Source organism: Monomorium pharaonis, chromosome 10 (assembly GCF_013373865.1).
Source record: "Monomorium pharaonis isolate MP-MQ-018 chromosome 10, ASM1337386v2, whole genome shotgun sequence".
Lineage (NCBI taxonomy): Eukaryota > Metazoa > Arthropoda > Insecta > Hymenoptera > Formicidae > Monomorium > Monomorium pharaonis.
Window position 1 is genome coordinate 412,862 of NC_050476.1, and position 14,991 is coordinate 427,852.

General features: G+C 29.8%; 2 protein-coding genes across 4 annotated transcripts; one reads left to right on the forward strand and one right to left on the reverse strand.

The window, feature by feature from the left end:
* Nucleotides 1-772: 772 nt before the first annotated feature.
* On the reverse strand, nt 773-5,567 carry LOC105839055 (zinc transporter 9). 2 transcript variants are annotated; one of them, XM_028190471.2, is made up of 12 exons: nt 5,352-5,567; nt 4,627-5,156; nt 4,365-4,554; nt 4,195-4,277; nt 3,586-3,709; nt 3,378-3,516; nt 2,361-2,684; nt 2,272-2,293; nt 2,081-2,205; nt 1,457-1,591; nt 1,264-1,377; nt 773-1,133 (listed from the first exon to the last, which is right to left on the reverse strand). In XM_028190471.2, exons 2-12 carry the CDS (start codon nt 5,114-5,116, stop codon nt 1,089-1,091), a joined length of 1,791 nt encoding a protein of 596 aa, XP_028046272.1. In that variant the 5' UTR covers nt 5,117-5,156; nt 5,352-5,567; the 3' UTR covers nt 773-1,088. The 2 variants fall into 2 exon arrangements, with proteins under 2 accessions (XP_028046272.1, XP_012540529.1); XM_012685075.3 differs by having other exon boundaries at nt 2,081-2,293; nt 5,352-5,566.
* Nucleotides 5,568-6,701: 1,134 nt separating this feature from the next.
* LOC105839342 (protein YIPF1) lies at nt 6,702-10,299 on the forward strand. 2 transcript variants are annotated; one of them, XM_012685598.3, is made up of 5 exons: nt 6,702-7,006; nt 7,886-8,052; nt 8,113-8,271; nt 9,325-9,505; nt 9,873-10,299. In XM_012685598.3, the coding sequence occupies exons 1-5, from the start codon at nt 6,808-6,810 to the stop codon at nt 10,073-10,075; spliced, it is 909 nt and encodes a 302-aa protein (XP_012541052.1). In that variant the 5' UTR covers nt 6,702-6,807; the 3' UTR covers nt 10,076-10,299. The 2 variants fall into 2 exon arrangements, with proteins under 2 accessions (XP_012541052.1, XP_012541051.1); XM_012685597.3 differs by having other exon boundaries at nt 6,703-7,006; nt 7,886-8,271.
* Nucleotides 10,300-14,991: the final 4,692 nt, after the last annotated feature.

The following is a 14,991-nucleotide window of genomic DNA, read 5'->3' on the forward strand; positions in this document are numbered from 1 at the left end:
TAGAGATACTGATGGATGAAAACACCTAAAACGACGCGATGATCGCTCTCAGGTTTCTTTCTGGTTGTGATTACAAAACTTTGTGGTAACCACCGACCACCAACCAGTGTAGTTCATATATTATCATTATGCTAGTTTTCACTCGTCAGTGAATCAAGTGAGATATTTAGTATTCGAGTCTATATTTTGAGATGTTCACTAAGACGCGAAATGATTGTTATGATACATTAATATTCAAAATATTAAAATAACAATATGCACTTGTTTAAAATTTACCTTTCTTTTAATTGATATCAACTTGTCAAATATTTTATATTGTTATCTTCCCAATTTATGCATGTAGAGTGTATTTTACACCTTAGATTTCCTAAATTACACATAACAAATTCTTGCAATACTGCCGTTTTCTGCAAAGAAAAAGATTTGTTTATATATTCTAAGATTTATGTAACAATGAATAATATTAAATAAAAAACAAAAAATAATTATTAGTTTATTTATAGTATAAAGTGAGGTGTAATTCACACCCAATGTACCTTTTCAAGTTTTATAAATTTTGATGTGCCCACTGGAATTAATATATTGACTTATATAATTCCAGCATTCTTATATTTTGACTTAAATAACTCCAGCGTTTGTTTCATCGTAAGACCGAAATAATAAAAAATATCAGAATACACATAAACAATCACATTTTTATAGATGTTCAATAGAAATTGATTATCTGTATTTTCATTAATAAATTTGTGATCAGTAATAAAATAATTTGTACTATATATTTAAGAAATGTCTGTTGACATTTGATTTATTATACTGAATGGTATATAATGTCCATAGAATCTACATACATACATAAAATCTTTACAAAAATTGATCTTCGTCACACACTCTCTCTCTCTCTCTCTCTCTCTCTCTCTTTCTCTTTAGTATTAAATACTACATAAAATACAACATGTACCCTATAACAAAACCATCTGTCTAAGTAATTATATTAAAATAATTCCTTATATCTCTCTCTCGTTAAAATAATATAATTTACATCTTTAGCTTCATTTAGATTCAACTTAAGAGACTATATCAATAAGTCATTATAGAATTTCTAAATCACAATGCCGTATTTCTGGATGATTTTTCTGAAAGTAAAGAAAGAAACAAATTATATTACTTACTAATAATTTTAGATTACTATAGATTTATATATGTTACTAATAATTTCTGTACAATACATTACTATATGTTATTATATAAAATATATTTGTTTACCTTTAATTTTAATTCTATTCTGTCAATTTCTCCACCAAGCATATCTACAATATTTTCGCCGTGTTTCAATAAAAATGCCTCTAACTCATCGATATTTTGCATATTTTTCACTTCCTGTAAAAACATTTGATATATTGTCGTAAATACAAAACAGGATATCTTGCAATAAAGAACAAGAATCTAAAATCTATACCTCTAACATTGCATTAAGATCGTGCTTATCCAGATAAGATCTTGTCAGTTCTCGACCATCAAAATCTATTTCGGCTTTATATCTAACTAAATTATTACCCATGTCGATACCTTTCACATCATGAATTGCGCGAACCTGAAAAAATCATAAACCGCATCAAAACTTTGTACATAAGAAACAATATATCGCTCATTTGCTAAAATGTAATTTCTAAGTTATACGTAAAAAAATTAATTGATAAAAAAATTTAACATAGACTAAACAAAGAACTAATTATACTTTATTCCTCTACAATTAATAAATTAAATAATTGCACTAAAAATTATATTTAAAAATAATATAAAAAATTGTGAATTAATTTAAAACGTATTTGTGAATTAATTTAAAACTGGAAAATGCTTTTTGAATTATGTTGTTGTAAGAGAAATAAGCTCTATTTAAAACATCGATATTGCAAGAGATCTGTCTGTATTGCTTGAAATCATCAAAAATTTTTATACTCAAAATTGATTGTTGGTGAGAGATTCGAATGTTGGAAAGAGGGAAAGGAGAAAAAGAGAGAGAAAACGAAGATTTTAAGAGGAAAAGCAACAGGCCTGTAGTCAATTTCAAAATCAGCGTTACCATTATGTCCGCTTCCAATACTGCATTGATCTTATCGAGATTCTCTTGTGATATACTCCTTCCTATGAGTGCAGCGACGTTCGAATTGATTATAAAAGCTGCCACTCCACCGAGTAAACCGCCAACTAAAAGCGAACCAATAGCATCGAACATTGGATTTTCTAAATATGAGGTCAAGCCCATACACGCACCTGCGACAATGACTCCGAGCACCTGAGAATGATACAGGAATTTCTCCGAATAAATAAAATATTTAAAAAGTACAAAATTAATTACTTACAGCTGCAAAGTCTTCCATAAGCACAACATTCACAGATGGATCGTGTCCTTCCAGGACAAAGTGTTTGAGACTTTCTTTTTTCTCTTCCGCGCCTCTTTTTATAGAGTGCAATGCTATCATTAAAGTCGCCCCTTCAGATAGGAGGGATCCACCCAAGACGAAGTATGCCCAAAAGAAAGAATCTAATGGCGCAGGAAAAAGAAGACCGTGAATTCCGTGGTAAACGGAAAGACCAGTGCCAACACAAAAGATTCCGACACCCGATATCAATGAAGAAACGTACTTCATGTTTGTGTAGCCATACGGATGATCAGGATTAGGATTCTGCAAAATAATTTATATAAAATAAATTAAGTTCGGAAGAGATCCTAATATTAAATTAATCTTTCAATTCCCATGCTGATTTCTTAGACTTAAATTGCCAAGAACTGAGGAGAGCTGTCTCAAAAATTGTCTCATGTAATATGTTTATAATATTAAAAATTATATTAAAATATAGTTAATAAATATATATCAATATAGAAATATAAAACAATATCTTTTGTTTTTATTTAAATTAATACAAAATATCTTTAAAACTATAATTATAATAAATTATAATAACAAAATAATTATTATAATTCTTGTATTATTCATTTACGATGCAAATGGTTTGACTCGTTTGGAAGTTGAAAGATTAAAGACTATTATATTAACAAAGAGGCTAAAAATTTAATCTTTATTAACTGTAATTGTGTACTAGCATTCAGTTCAATTAATCAAACAATTAATAAATACATAATTAAAAACTTTAGAGTATATAAAACCAAACGTTTATAATAAACATAATATAAATAATACTATATATATATATATATATATATATATATATATATATAATAAACTAAAGGTAATTGAATTAAAGATGAGATGTTTCATCTCTTTGTTGAGGTATTCTTTAAAAATAGTATTTTTTTAAAATAGTAAGCACAAGTTACTATTATATAGGTTTAATTCTAAGATTATTCATGTTATTACCTGCACGGATTTGTGAATACCGTATGCTAGAATCAGTTGATTACAAGTATCTGCTGCTGAATGTACACACTCGGAAAACATGCTGTGCGAGCCAGTATATAACCAAGCGATTAACTTGCACAAGAAGTTACTAGCATTTCTGGAAAGAAAAATTAATTGAAAAAATCTACACAAAAATCTTACACGATACACATAAATTCAAACATACATAGCAATTGCAGTCAATACAACTTTGCCAGATCTTCCAAAAAGACCTTCCTTCTGAACTATTTCTGTTTTGCTACCGATTTCTCGTCTATAATCTCTCAACCTTCGCTTGACCGTAAAAACATCTGTGACGAAAATCTCGTGTTTCAATCTTTGCAACAACTATTATTCTACTAAGAGGATACTCCTGTTAGACTATCAGGATATATATGATCCTGTAAGATAGATAAACAATCTCTGAGCACAGATATTCTTTGTCTTGAGGAGATATTCTCTTTTGTAGGAACAATTATTTTGAATTAATTCTAGAATGCTACTCGTATTTTTCTTGCATTAATAAGAACAAGTGGCATTCTGAATAAAAATCCACCTGCATAATTAAAATTTTAAAAATACATTTTATATTCATAAGTCTTTCATAAGTTTTTCATAGATTGTAAACTGTAAGGATTAACTATTTTAAGGTAAAAAAATCTCAATTGTTATTTTAAACTATCAAAATTTTAATGATAAAAACTGTATTAAACTTAAATTAGTACTTGAATGAAAATTCCTTGACAGTAATATTATAGGATTAAACAAATACATAAAAGAATAAAAATATACATACTTTGTTGATAAATCTTCCGTTCAACTTCCTTTTTCAGAAGTTCCTTTAGCAAAGCCTCTTTGGATCCCCAAACTTCTAAAGCTCTACAAGAAGGGTAGAACTTTAAAACATTTAATTAAAAATTTTTCAAACAACAAAGATATAGAAATTTGTTAAGTCTGTTCTCTTACTTAGCCTCAACGTCTTTCCTCCAATACACCGTAATAGGTGGTTCAAGTTCATATGGAGAACGTCTTTTTGTCTTCGGCAAAGTCTCCAGATCAGAAGGTTTTAATAAAAAGTCTGCCATAGCTCTCACAGGCGTAATAAAGTTACGTTCTAAGGAAGATGTTGACTTATCAACCCTAACTTTCTTCTTTGCTACAAAACAAGTTTATTTAAATTTACATTTAAAAAATTTTAAATTTAAATAATCTAAATTACTTGTTATACCTTTTTTCGGTGCAACGTCATTTTTCAATGATTCTTTGAATTCTGTAGTCTGTTTCTCAACAAACTTTGGTGCCTGTCCTTTTGCTGCCTCCTCCTTTTCCTTGGAAACAACTGGTTCTATGTCTAATACTCGTTCTTTTAATTGGCCTAGCTTCTCTTCATTTAACTCTATTATTCTCTGCTGAACCTCCTCAGCTAGTTTTGCTTCAGACTTATCTTTATTAAATTTTGCATCATCAGATAATAATTTTGTCACGCAAATCCATCTACAATCGCCGTGCCTGCCTATCTTTCTGTTAGCAAAGACTGTGAATTCAAAAACTTGAGAATTTGTGTGTACTTTGTTATGTTGCGTACTATACTTGGGCACTATCAAAATACTGGCATGTCTTCTAACCAATCCAATTTGGAATATGCACAATTGATCGGCATGATACCGGCACGTCACGTTTCGAATAAACTTTACGAGATTACAGGGCCGATGCAGCATTCTTATTTTCTCACCTTTCCTCAAACGTGCATCAAATAACCTATAAAAAGGAATAAATTTGACTTCAAAACTATTACCCTCACAAATAAAAATTCTGAATAATTATAGACTAATAAAATATAGCATAATGATATTATTATCCTCTTCAGAAATTATCTTCGGATTATAATATAACAGAAAGATATGTATATACAGTGCCACTTGCTAGAACGTTCACAACGAAACATTCACACACCTTTCCTTCTGTGAAGATCAGTCACTGCAACACATTGTTAAACAGCTACAAGATATTATATTTCCATTGTTCAACAATGATTAGTTGAAATTCGCCCTATGCCTGATCAAGCCTGATGACAGAACTGTCAATAATTATATTTGTCTAGACATGAAAAAACAAAGTAACATTTCACGTTTGCCGTATGTTGATGCGCAATCGCAATGGCAGATGATCGAAGGGGAAACTGGTTCCAATTGTTCCAAACACCGGCACGTATATAGATATATGTTTATTTGATGATTTCCTCGGCACACAGGATTTTAAAAAATTATATAAACCATTCTCTCTTTTTAACAATCACAATATTTAACAAGTAGATATATTTATTGTTATCAAAATTAAATAAATAATGTTCAGTAAATATTAAAATACTGACATATATTTAAAATAAAAATGTTGCAAAGGATTCTTCTCATAATTTTTTAAAATTTATATATAAATTGGTAAATTTTTTCTAATTTTTAAATATATTTTATAATTTTTTTGATAATTTTTGTCAAAGGTTTTTCAAATATTTAAAGATTTAAAGTTAGAAAGTTGATAATTTTTAACTTAATTAATTATAAATTATTTGTAATTATTTGTAAAAATATATTTAATCTTTGACTTTAATATTAGTTATTTTTAAAATATATAAACTTATTAACTTTTTTAAAATTACCAATTTATGTAAAAAAAAATTGTAAAAGAAAATTATTTCCATACAAGTAAAAAACAATATAATATATTAATATATAAAGAAATTTCTTTGTTACTTTATATAAACTTAATTAATTTAGAAATAAAATATTAAATTTATTTTATGACTTAATATTGTAATTGTATTATTATTGTTAAAGTGACCTTATTTTAAAGAATTATGACATTATAATTATATATATATATATATATATATATATATATATATTATAAATAATCCTAAAATTAAGTTTTAATTTTGTTTAACCATAATGGTGCAACTTATTTTAACTGGGCTTTTGTTCTTGTACCTTTCAATGTAACTAAATTAATTTTATAATTAGCATTAACTTTAATCTATATACAATTAATTTAGTTTACAAAAATATAATTTATTCAATTCTGATTATAAATGATCGATGCGCATGCTCCGAGCATTTCCGTACAATCTGTACTCTTGATTGGTGCAGTTTCGTGCATCGATTCATACATACACGCCACCGACTGCACGCACATATATTTCATGTAAGGTCTGTTCGCGTCACATGCCCCAACATGCTCCTATTCACTCCAACGCACTCCAATACGTTGATTCCGATGACGCCAACCTATTAGAATGCGTTGGAGTGAGTAGGAGCATGTCGGGGCATGGCGACGCGAACAAACCAGTAATGTGTACATGGCACTTGTCAAACTGGAGCTGGAGGTAAAGAAGAAGAGAATTGCATCTTGAATCATGGACGGTGGTCAATCAAAAGATACAGACACACAGTTTATATCCTTCCACGATTTCCCATCGATTAGCCATGCCGGCAACACCGAGGGACAGCTGGGCACCGGGGCTTCCACTCAGCAGTCCTTCAATAACCTCCCAAACGACTCGATGGGTATCGGTATTATGGAAGATTTACAGGGAATGCCCAATAAAACCGAAGGTTTGTAATTGTCTCTCTACACAGTTTATTAGCTGACAATTTATTATTATCTGTATTATTTTCATTTGTGCTGTTATTTTTATTTGTATTATATTTTAGACTTAAGGATGTATCGAACTGAAGTTCAAAATGGTACAAAGTTGCTAAAAATTTGTGAAATTGTTCTCTTAGTTTCCCTAATGTACTGCAAAAAATTAAAAACGCATCCACTAAACGGTTGCTGAGTTATAACTATTTTAATTTTCACTGATTTTACATGGTATCCTTTTCTATCTTGTGGAAAAAGACGATTTTGATGGATGAAACAGCTAAAAAAATATAGAAGAAATAGTACCAGTGTTTTGAATTTTTTTGTACATCTAGTATATGAATAGATGAAAATATCTGCCAAGTTTCAATTGTCTTCATTACACTGTTTTAAAGAAATAAAATATAACTTGAGATAATTGTGCATTTTCACTGTCAAAAGTTTAAACTCATAAGTGAAAAAAATCATAAATATGTGAAAAATACCTTTGTAAGAGTAAAAATAAGACTCCAACTATCGTTCAAGTTTCTTACATCTAGATTTACTATGTGTTAGGTGTAGATATTTAAGTATTTCAAATATAAGATATTTCAAATTTCATGCACTTTTGTCTAAGATTGTATGTCCGATACACCCTTAAGTTTAGAGAAATAGCTGATGCAAGCTGATTTTCACCTTTTAAGATGCATTTTTTCCTATTTGATTCTGTATAATTCGTATTTCTTGTTATTTGCACTTTGATAAAATTATTATTATTATTACTGTATAGTCTTTTAGAAAATTTCTTTGTTTTACTGTCTATTGATAGGCAAATATCATTATGATTTAAATGAGAATATGTAATTTTTTAGGTATTGCTCAACCCAACTTTTGGACAATCGAGTACTACCAAAAGTTCTTTAATGTCAATACGAATGACGTGTTGGAGAGGCTTAAACGATCTATGATACCACATGGTAACGATAATTATCTCATAACCCATATAAGGCCAAATCCAGATTTGTATGGACCATTCTGGGTATGCATGACACTGGTGTTTGTTATTGCAATCAGCGAGAACGTGACAAACTACTTGCAGACCACCAATAGCAACAAGCATCACTGGAGATATGACTTTCATATTGTATCATATGCCGCCACTTTTATATTTTTATATGCATGGCTTCTACCGCTGGCTCTATGGGGTGCATTCAAATGGACTAACGGTTCGAGAAATACTGAAGAGGAATTAATTGAGGTTTGCTGTTGAGCATTCTTCTTTACTTTAAAAAATCATAAAATGTTTGGGATGTACACTAATACTGAATATTTGAAATTTACTAATAATTAAAATTATAAAACATTACAAAAACATTTTTTATTTACAAACTGAATAAAAATATAAGATTACTTGTCTCTATTTTGTCAACTTTAATTTTATGATTACATTAAATATAAGAATTCGTTCAACGTTCTTTGCAAATGACATAGTTTCAGATGCCCAGTGGTTCTTAAAAAAGATGTCATTTTGATACCAAAGGCAAAAATTAAAAATTTTTTAAATTTTTGTTGATTTCTTATTACAATTTTCATTAGTTTTTCAGTTGAACGTGAATTCTTTAATCAATCTTCCAAAATATTAAGATCTAATTAGATCGTTGATTCATTATATGTATAAGATACTGTTTTGGAAGATTAATTTGATGAAAAAAATTTACTTTTAATTAAAAAATTAATCAACATTGTAATAAAAAGAAGTTAATAAAAGTTTTGAAAATTTAGACTTTTATTTTTGATATTAAAACGATTAAAGATTTGCAAATTGTTCGAATACAAATCAAATCAAGTAAGATTTAAATTTCTATGATTTGATTATATAATCGAATACAAACTATTCAAAAATTTCGACTCTAAAGGATTCATATACAAATCATATATATTGACAATCTTATAAAATCATATTTAAAATGATTTTATATTATATAATTAATATTATTTTTCTTAGAAATTTGGCATAGAAATTATTTGTTAATATCTATTATTATTTAATCTCATAATAAATTATATTAATTAAAAGTTATGTATCATTGATTCGATTCAATGTCAAAAAATTAATTCACACATCTGTAGAGAACTGATGTCTGAGAAATTATTTCCAACTGAGATTGCAATATGTTTTTCTAACATGAAATTATTTTTAACTGGGATTGCAGTTGTCATCAAGTTTATGATAGTTCATGATAGTTTTTCACTTTAGAGTTAATTTTTATCCAGTTATTCTCTCTATTATATATAAATCTCTGTTTTTCAGTCTTACGCTGCTCCAGGACTCTTAGAACTTTTGTGTCTGTATGGATATTCTCTGAGCATTTACATTCCAGTAGCTTTTCTATGGGTAATTCAAATTAGTTGGTTGCAATGGAGTCTAGTCATATTAGTAACCTTTTTATCTGGTGGAGTTTTACTTCGATCGTTATTACCAGTAATTGCAGGTAACATATTGTTTTTAAAATAAAAATATACTGCCACTTAAAAGTATTTACCCATTGTATCTTTTCTAATTAAATGATGGAAATTTTGAACAAGAGTAAATTTCAAACTTTAATTTTCTATGTGTTTTTATCATTTTCTATCTTTTTCTATGTATCTCAATAATAATTCTAATTGTTCAAAATTTTACATTCTACGAACATGATGAAATTAAAAAGGAATTTAGGGATCTAAAAGAAGTACGTAAAAATCGGAGAGTGGACAAAAACTTTTGAGGGATAGTGGAGAACAACTTAGATTCATCAAATTAATCTAGCAAGTGAAAAACGTGGGATGCCAAAAAAATTAATTTAATAATTGATTTTACAGGGAGACATAAGATTGTATATGTTGCTGTAATTCTGGGTATGCATCTGTTGTTGGCGGCTGGATTTATGCTGTATTTCTTTCATGTACCATCTAAGACCACCGCGTCAACCGTAACAGAATTGGTAGCATCATCTACACATGCCAGTGTTTTGCATAAAATAGCGCAGAGCAACAATTCTGTCGTATCACCAACGGTATCTTGAAACATTTAAATGCGAATCTGATAACGATAGAATTGTCTCCTCAAGACTATTGAAAAAGCTTACCCATTTACGAGTGTATATCGGATTTTATTTAAAATAGTCTCTCCCTGATTTTATATATCAAAACATATATCGCACATGGCGCTAATCCACTTATAGAAGTAGTATTTATACTATAACTGTAAAACTATAAGGTAAGAATAAAAAGTATCCCAATCCTTAAACGAGTATCTCTACTCAGGTTCGATAATCCCATTCCGGTTGAAGCATTTATGTTTTTAGGACAGTGACAAAAAGATCTGGCAAAGTGTTCGGTTGATTTATTTCACAGCCCTACTGCAATATAGGGGGTGTTACATCAACGCAACACACATACAATCATACGAAATAATCTCCACGACATTATACATAATGCGTGATCGCGCGGTATTTTTAGTACTTATAATACAATAAGTTATTACATTATATATTAATCGTACATAATTTATTAGTATCTTGCTCGTTTACCAATGTGACAAAAGGCAACATTTATTTTGTTATTATTAATGTTATTATCGTATAGTATATCTAATAATACATATACCATGACAATAATAATTCACTCGCGCCGTTATGGTGGGAAATCGCAAGACAATTTATATCGTCAGCATGCTGATAAATGTACATACACGCTGCTTGAAGGAGCGACTCTCTAAGCCTCGAGAGCTACCAAAAAAAGAAGTGACAAATTTCGACGGATGCTGCAACTGAGAAAATTGCTTTCTCGTCAATAACGCGGAGTTTTCGAATTGACACTCCGAGAAGAGAGAAAAGAAAGTTTTCTTTGAAAATCACATTTTTTGGAGTATATATCGCCTGCAAGCTTCGTCGATGTGAGCGTCGTACGTATAAAATACAAGAGAGTTTCCACAAATAAAAGCCTATAGAATTATATATAAAGTCGAGCACCGATTGTACGAGAGTATTCTCAACTGTACAAACTCTCGTAGCAAATTCAATTTTTTCCATAAATCCATTTCCATAATTCATGCTGCAATAGCGGACAAGTCCTTGAACACCATGTTAAGAAAGAGACATCTTTTTTTACAGAGAGAGACGGTAATTTGATATTGATAGTATTGAAGATATTTTGACTTTACAATAGTGAGTAAAAGTTATTGAAATTAAAAAATTGCAAGTTTCTTAGTTTTATTCTTTTCTTCCTAATTAACGAATAAAAAAAATTAGTTGTGGAAGCGCTTTTAATGTTCAAAATAAATAATTTAATCACCGACTTATTTAATATCATTAAATTTCGCAAGAAATTGACCGCTTTTATCACTTGCACCAAGGTCGATTAATTCTAAACAATTAAACTGTCTTTTTTTTAAACGTATATATCATATAGAATATGTATATTATAATAAATGCTCCATGATCTAGTGCAAGAGACATTTATCTTATACAAACGTGAGCAATAATTCTTGTATGAATGAGAAATCTAATTTTGCTTAACTTGACAAGAGAAAGTCAAATGCATCTTACATCGAGATGCCTTTTATGGAAAAAATTCTCTTACAATTTATCTTCAAAATCATTAAAAATTTATTAATTAAAATTTTCTTCGAAGAATTTTATTCCATATGTTAATAAATTTAGTAAAATTTAATTAAAATATTATTGAATTTTTAAAATTTTAATAAATTTTATTAAAAGTATAATAAAAGTCTTCGAAATGTCTGTGTTAACCTATGACTATCATGATTTGAGGATGAATTCTAAAAGAAAATTTTCTGTGTTCTTTTTTTTCTTTTCGTGAAGTGATAATCACGGGGTACTCGACGGTGGAGGTTGGAACGGTATTATAGTTTATAACAGCTAGTACTCACAACGACGTTGGTCCGAATTATTTACGAGATATATTGCAGTCACAAATTGCGAATATAGGCAGGAACTATAATAATTAAGAAATCTATGACATGGCCTAATATCGTAAGTTGCCGTTCCACTTCTTTATTTATTCCTTATTCTACTAAAAGCGCTCGATGTCGCTCTCTTTTTCTCTCTCTCTCTCTATCTCTCTTTTATGATCCCCAATAATTACATATATAGTATTTACGTGCTCGAAATGTGAAATAACGCAGTTTACTTACAATGTAATGCCAGGCTCCGCGCCAAATGTTGTTACAATACACAGTAATCGTTTCCGGGGTTCGTCGCATCTCCGACGATGATCGCGGACGTGTCGTATTATGAACCGTCGCGTTAACATATTGTACATACACATATTAAGACCCTGGTTTTTAATTAATTGTTACAATATATCTACGTATATAACAATGTCTGGAAATTATGTGCTTGTTTTATACAATATCATCCCGCTATGTATGCGCGTAATCCGCAGTTGGACAGCGAGTCGTGTAAATCGAGCAAATCCTTTACCAGCAGACTATTTACGGCTATATATATAATTTAGAATTTATAAATGATAAATTATTTTATTATTTTTTATGATTTTTATGAGCTATATATATATATATATATATATATATTCAATTTTTTTATTACAGTAACTCCAAATTGATTATTCAGTCACATACTTAGTTAATAATAACAACGTATTGAACTGCGACGTGAAACTTTGTAGTAACGAAAAATAAACGATGCACTCTGCTGCGTAGGATTTTAGTTAACACGCAAGCTTAGATTAAACTTGTAACATAAAATGATTTAAAAAGTAATTTAACGAAGTTAAATTAATTAGCAGAAAAGTTACTGTTATATACATTATTCGACATTTCTTTTTTCTTCTACTTAGAATATATGTTACAATTTTTTTAGGAAAAAATCTAATTGAAAATGAACACTTTGAATAGCGTAATTAAATGTAAATCTTGTGGAAACAATTTTGCAAAACTTTCATTTTTACCGTGTGCAAATTTGACACGCGTATATCCAAGGCTCGGAAAGACATTTATAGATTTTACAAAGTTTTAAAACTGCTGTCAACTTTCTCTGCTATTGCTCTTGGCTGCTACACGTTATAACATTCGATTTATTTATGTTACTTTTACGCATACACGCTTTTATAATGGTACAAGAGATTTGCAGTTAAAAATGCGAAATCGGAAGAAATGAGGAAACGGACAATAAAAAAAGCGCCGTTTATTCTTTATCGAAATTTTCAAAGTGATATGATTCTCTACCTCAAGAAATCTAAGTTTAATTAATTAGAAGCAAATTACTTAAAAAAAGCAACAATCTCGAGTGATGACAATTGTTAAAAATAATGACACTGAAGGTACAGAGTTTCGATTTGGGAGACGTTCAGACAGGCGACAATCTCTGTTCAATAATCTAATAGAGAATACTTTGTCGATATAAGGAGAGAAATGAATATACATTGTTACATAGATTTCATATTTTTCAAGTATCTACCGTCTCGTAAAATCAATATTCAACATGTTAATATATAGAGTAAAAATCCTTACGTCCTAACGATGAAAAACTATGAAGCTTACGACAAAGAATGTTTCTTACAAGCTTAACTTTTAACGATCCTACAGATCGGATCTTATACACGCGGTTGTTCTCAAATGCCCTACAACATTAATTATCGTTATATTCAGAATTAGTATCGTTCTACAGCTTGAAAGTGGGACAGAAGGAAGATATTGTAGAAAAATCACGCCGCCTTGAAAACCAGCGCGAATCTAATTGTCAAGCATTTTTTTATGGAATCTCGGTATGATTGCGATCGAGGGTACTAAGTCACAGAATCATATTGGTCATTATCTAAAATACGAGGATATTTAATATTATGCGACAGAACACGGAGAACTATCATATGGAACGAAGCGAAGTACAAACGCTGAGACGCACAAAGGTATCATCTTTTCTAATCGCTAATCAATGTTTATTTACGTACTACCGGTTTCGATGCAGTGTATCATATAAAAAAAGGGACGAGTTTTTCTCGCGCCTAAGCAGACTCTCGTCTATGTTATTACAAACGCGAGGCTTCTTTTGATCGACATCTTGATTTTGATCAACTTTCTTTCGGTGAAACGGTTCACTTTGATTGCGGACTTAGACGTATTACATGGAACAGGTACGTAAGAGTGAAAGAGTTACTTTTTTTCCTTCTATATTCTTCTCTATCTCCTCTCCTCTCGAAAGCTTCCACATTCCGGAATTGCAATGCTGCGCTACGCTACCCTAACAATATCCGGGAAAAATGTGAGCGGCCGATTTTTCATGGTGCAACAAGCCGACTTAGGCGTATATTTAGTAACTGCTATTTTCAGTCCTCAAGTGTCGTGAAATATCGAGATAATTGACATTTATGCTGCAGCAAAAAGATTTCGCAGTTTTATGTCAAGCTCGAACTCCGAAGATATTCCACTTGATTCTCCTTGGCCACAAATGAGCATCGATGTTCGGAAAATCATCCGTGAGAAAATGCCACCTTTCTATTTGTCGGAGAAAGAGCTTTTATATCGCGAATGCGAAAAGAATCCCGTACCATAGAAAACAGAAAACTCCAAAAGAAATAATTTAACGAAATAGAGAATGTTTTGTTTGTTGAATTTGCCAACGCCCTGGTGAAAAAAATTATCATATTTCATATTTAAAGAATTTTTCATATTTTATATTTATAAAAAAGTCTTAAATTTCTTCAAAAATTATAGAGCGAGAAATCTTAAAAATTTTGAATATTTCAGAATTCACAAATGCATGAAATTCTAAAGATATAGGCTTTTCTCAGTACTTAATTCCGAAGTGTTCTAATTTATATAAAAAATCAGAAAGATTTTCTGAAAGTTATGAAATTATACAGAGTTTAGGAAAATTTTGAACATATGTAGAAATTTTGAAAAATTGTGCAAAAAATTCTTATTTAAAAAAAAACTCATCCAGGCGGGGACAGAAATAAT

Excerpts from the sequence above, each read along its gene's own strand:
- LOC105839055 (XM_012685075.3), bottom strand. The coding sequence starts at position 5,116 with ATGCTGCATCGGCCCTGTAATCTCGTAAAGTTTATTCGAAACGTGACG. Across the intron at positions 4,555-4,626 it reads TGACGTTGCACCGAAAAAAG|CAAAGAAGAAAGTTAGGGTT; the intron begins GTATAACAAGTA and ends CTTGTTTTGTAG. Across the intron at positions 2,294-2,360 it reads TTATGGAAGACTTTGCAGCT|GTGCTCGGAGTCATTGTCGC; the intron begins GTAAGTAATTAA and ends TATCATTCTCAG.
- LOC105839342 (XM_012685597.3), top strand. The coding sequence starts at position 6,808 with ATGGACGGTGGTCAATCAAAAGATACAGACACACAGTTTATATCCTTC. Across the intron at positions 8,272-9,324 it reads CTGAAGAGGAATTAATTGAG|TCTTACGCTGCTCCAGGACT; the intron begins GTTTGCTGTTGA and ends TCTGTTTTTCAG. Across the intron at positions 9,506-9,872 it reads GTTATTACCAGTAATTGCAG|GGAGACATAAGATTGTATAT; the intron begins GTAACATATTGT and ends TTGATTTTACAG.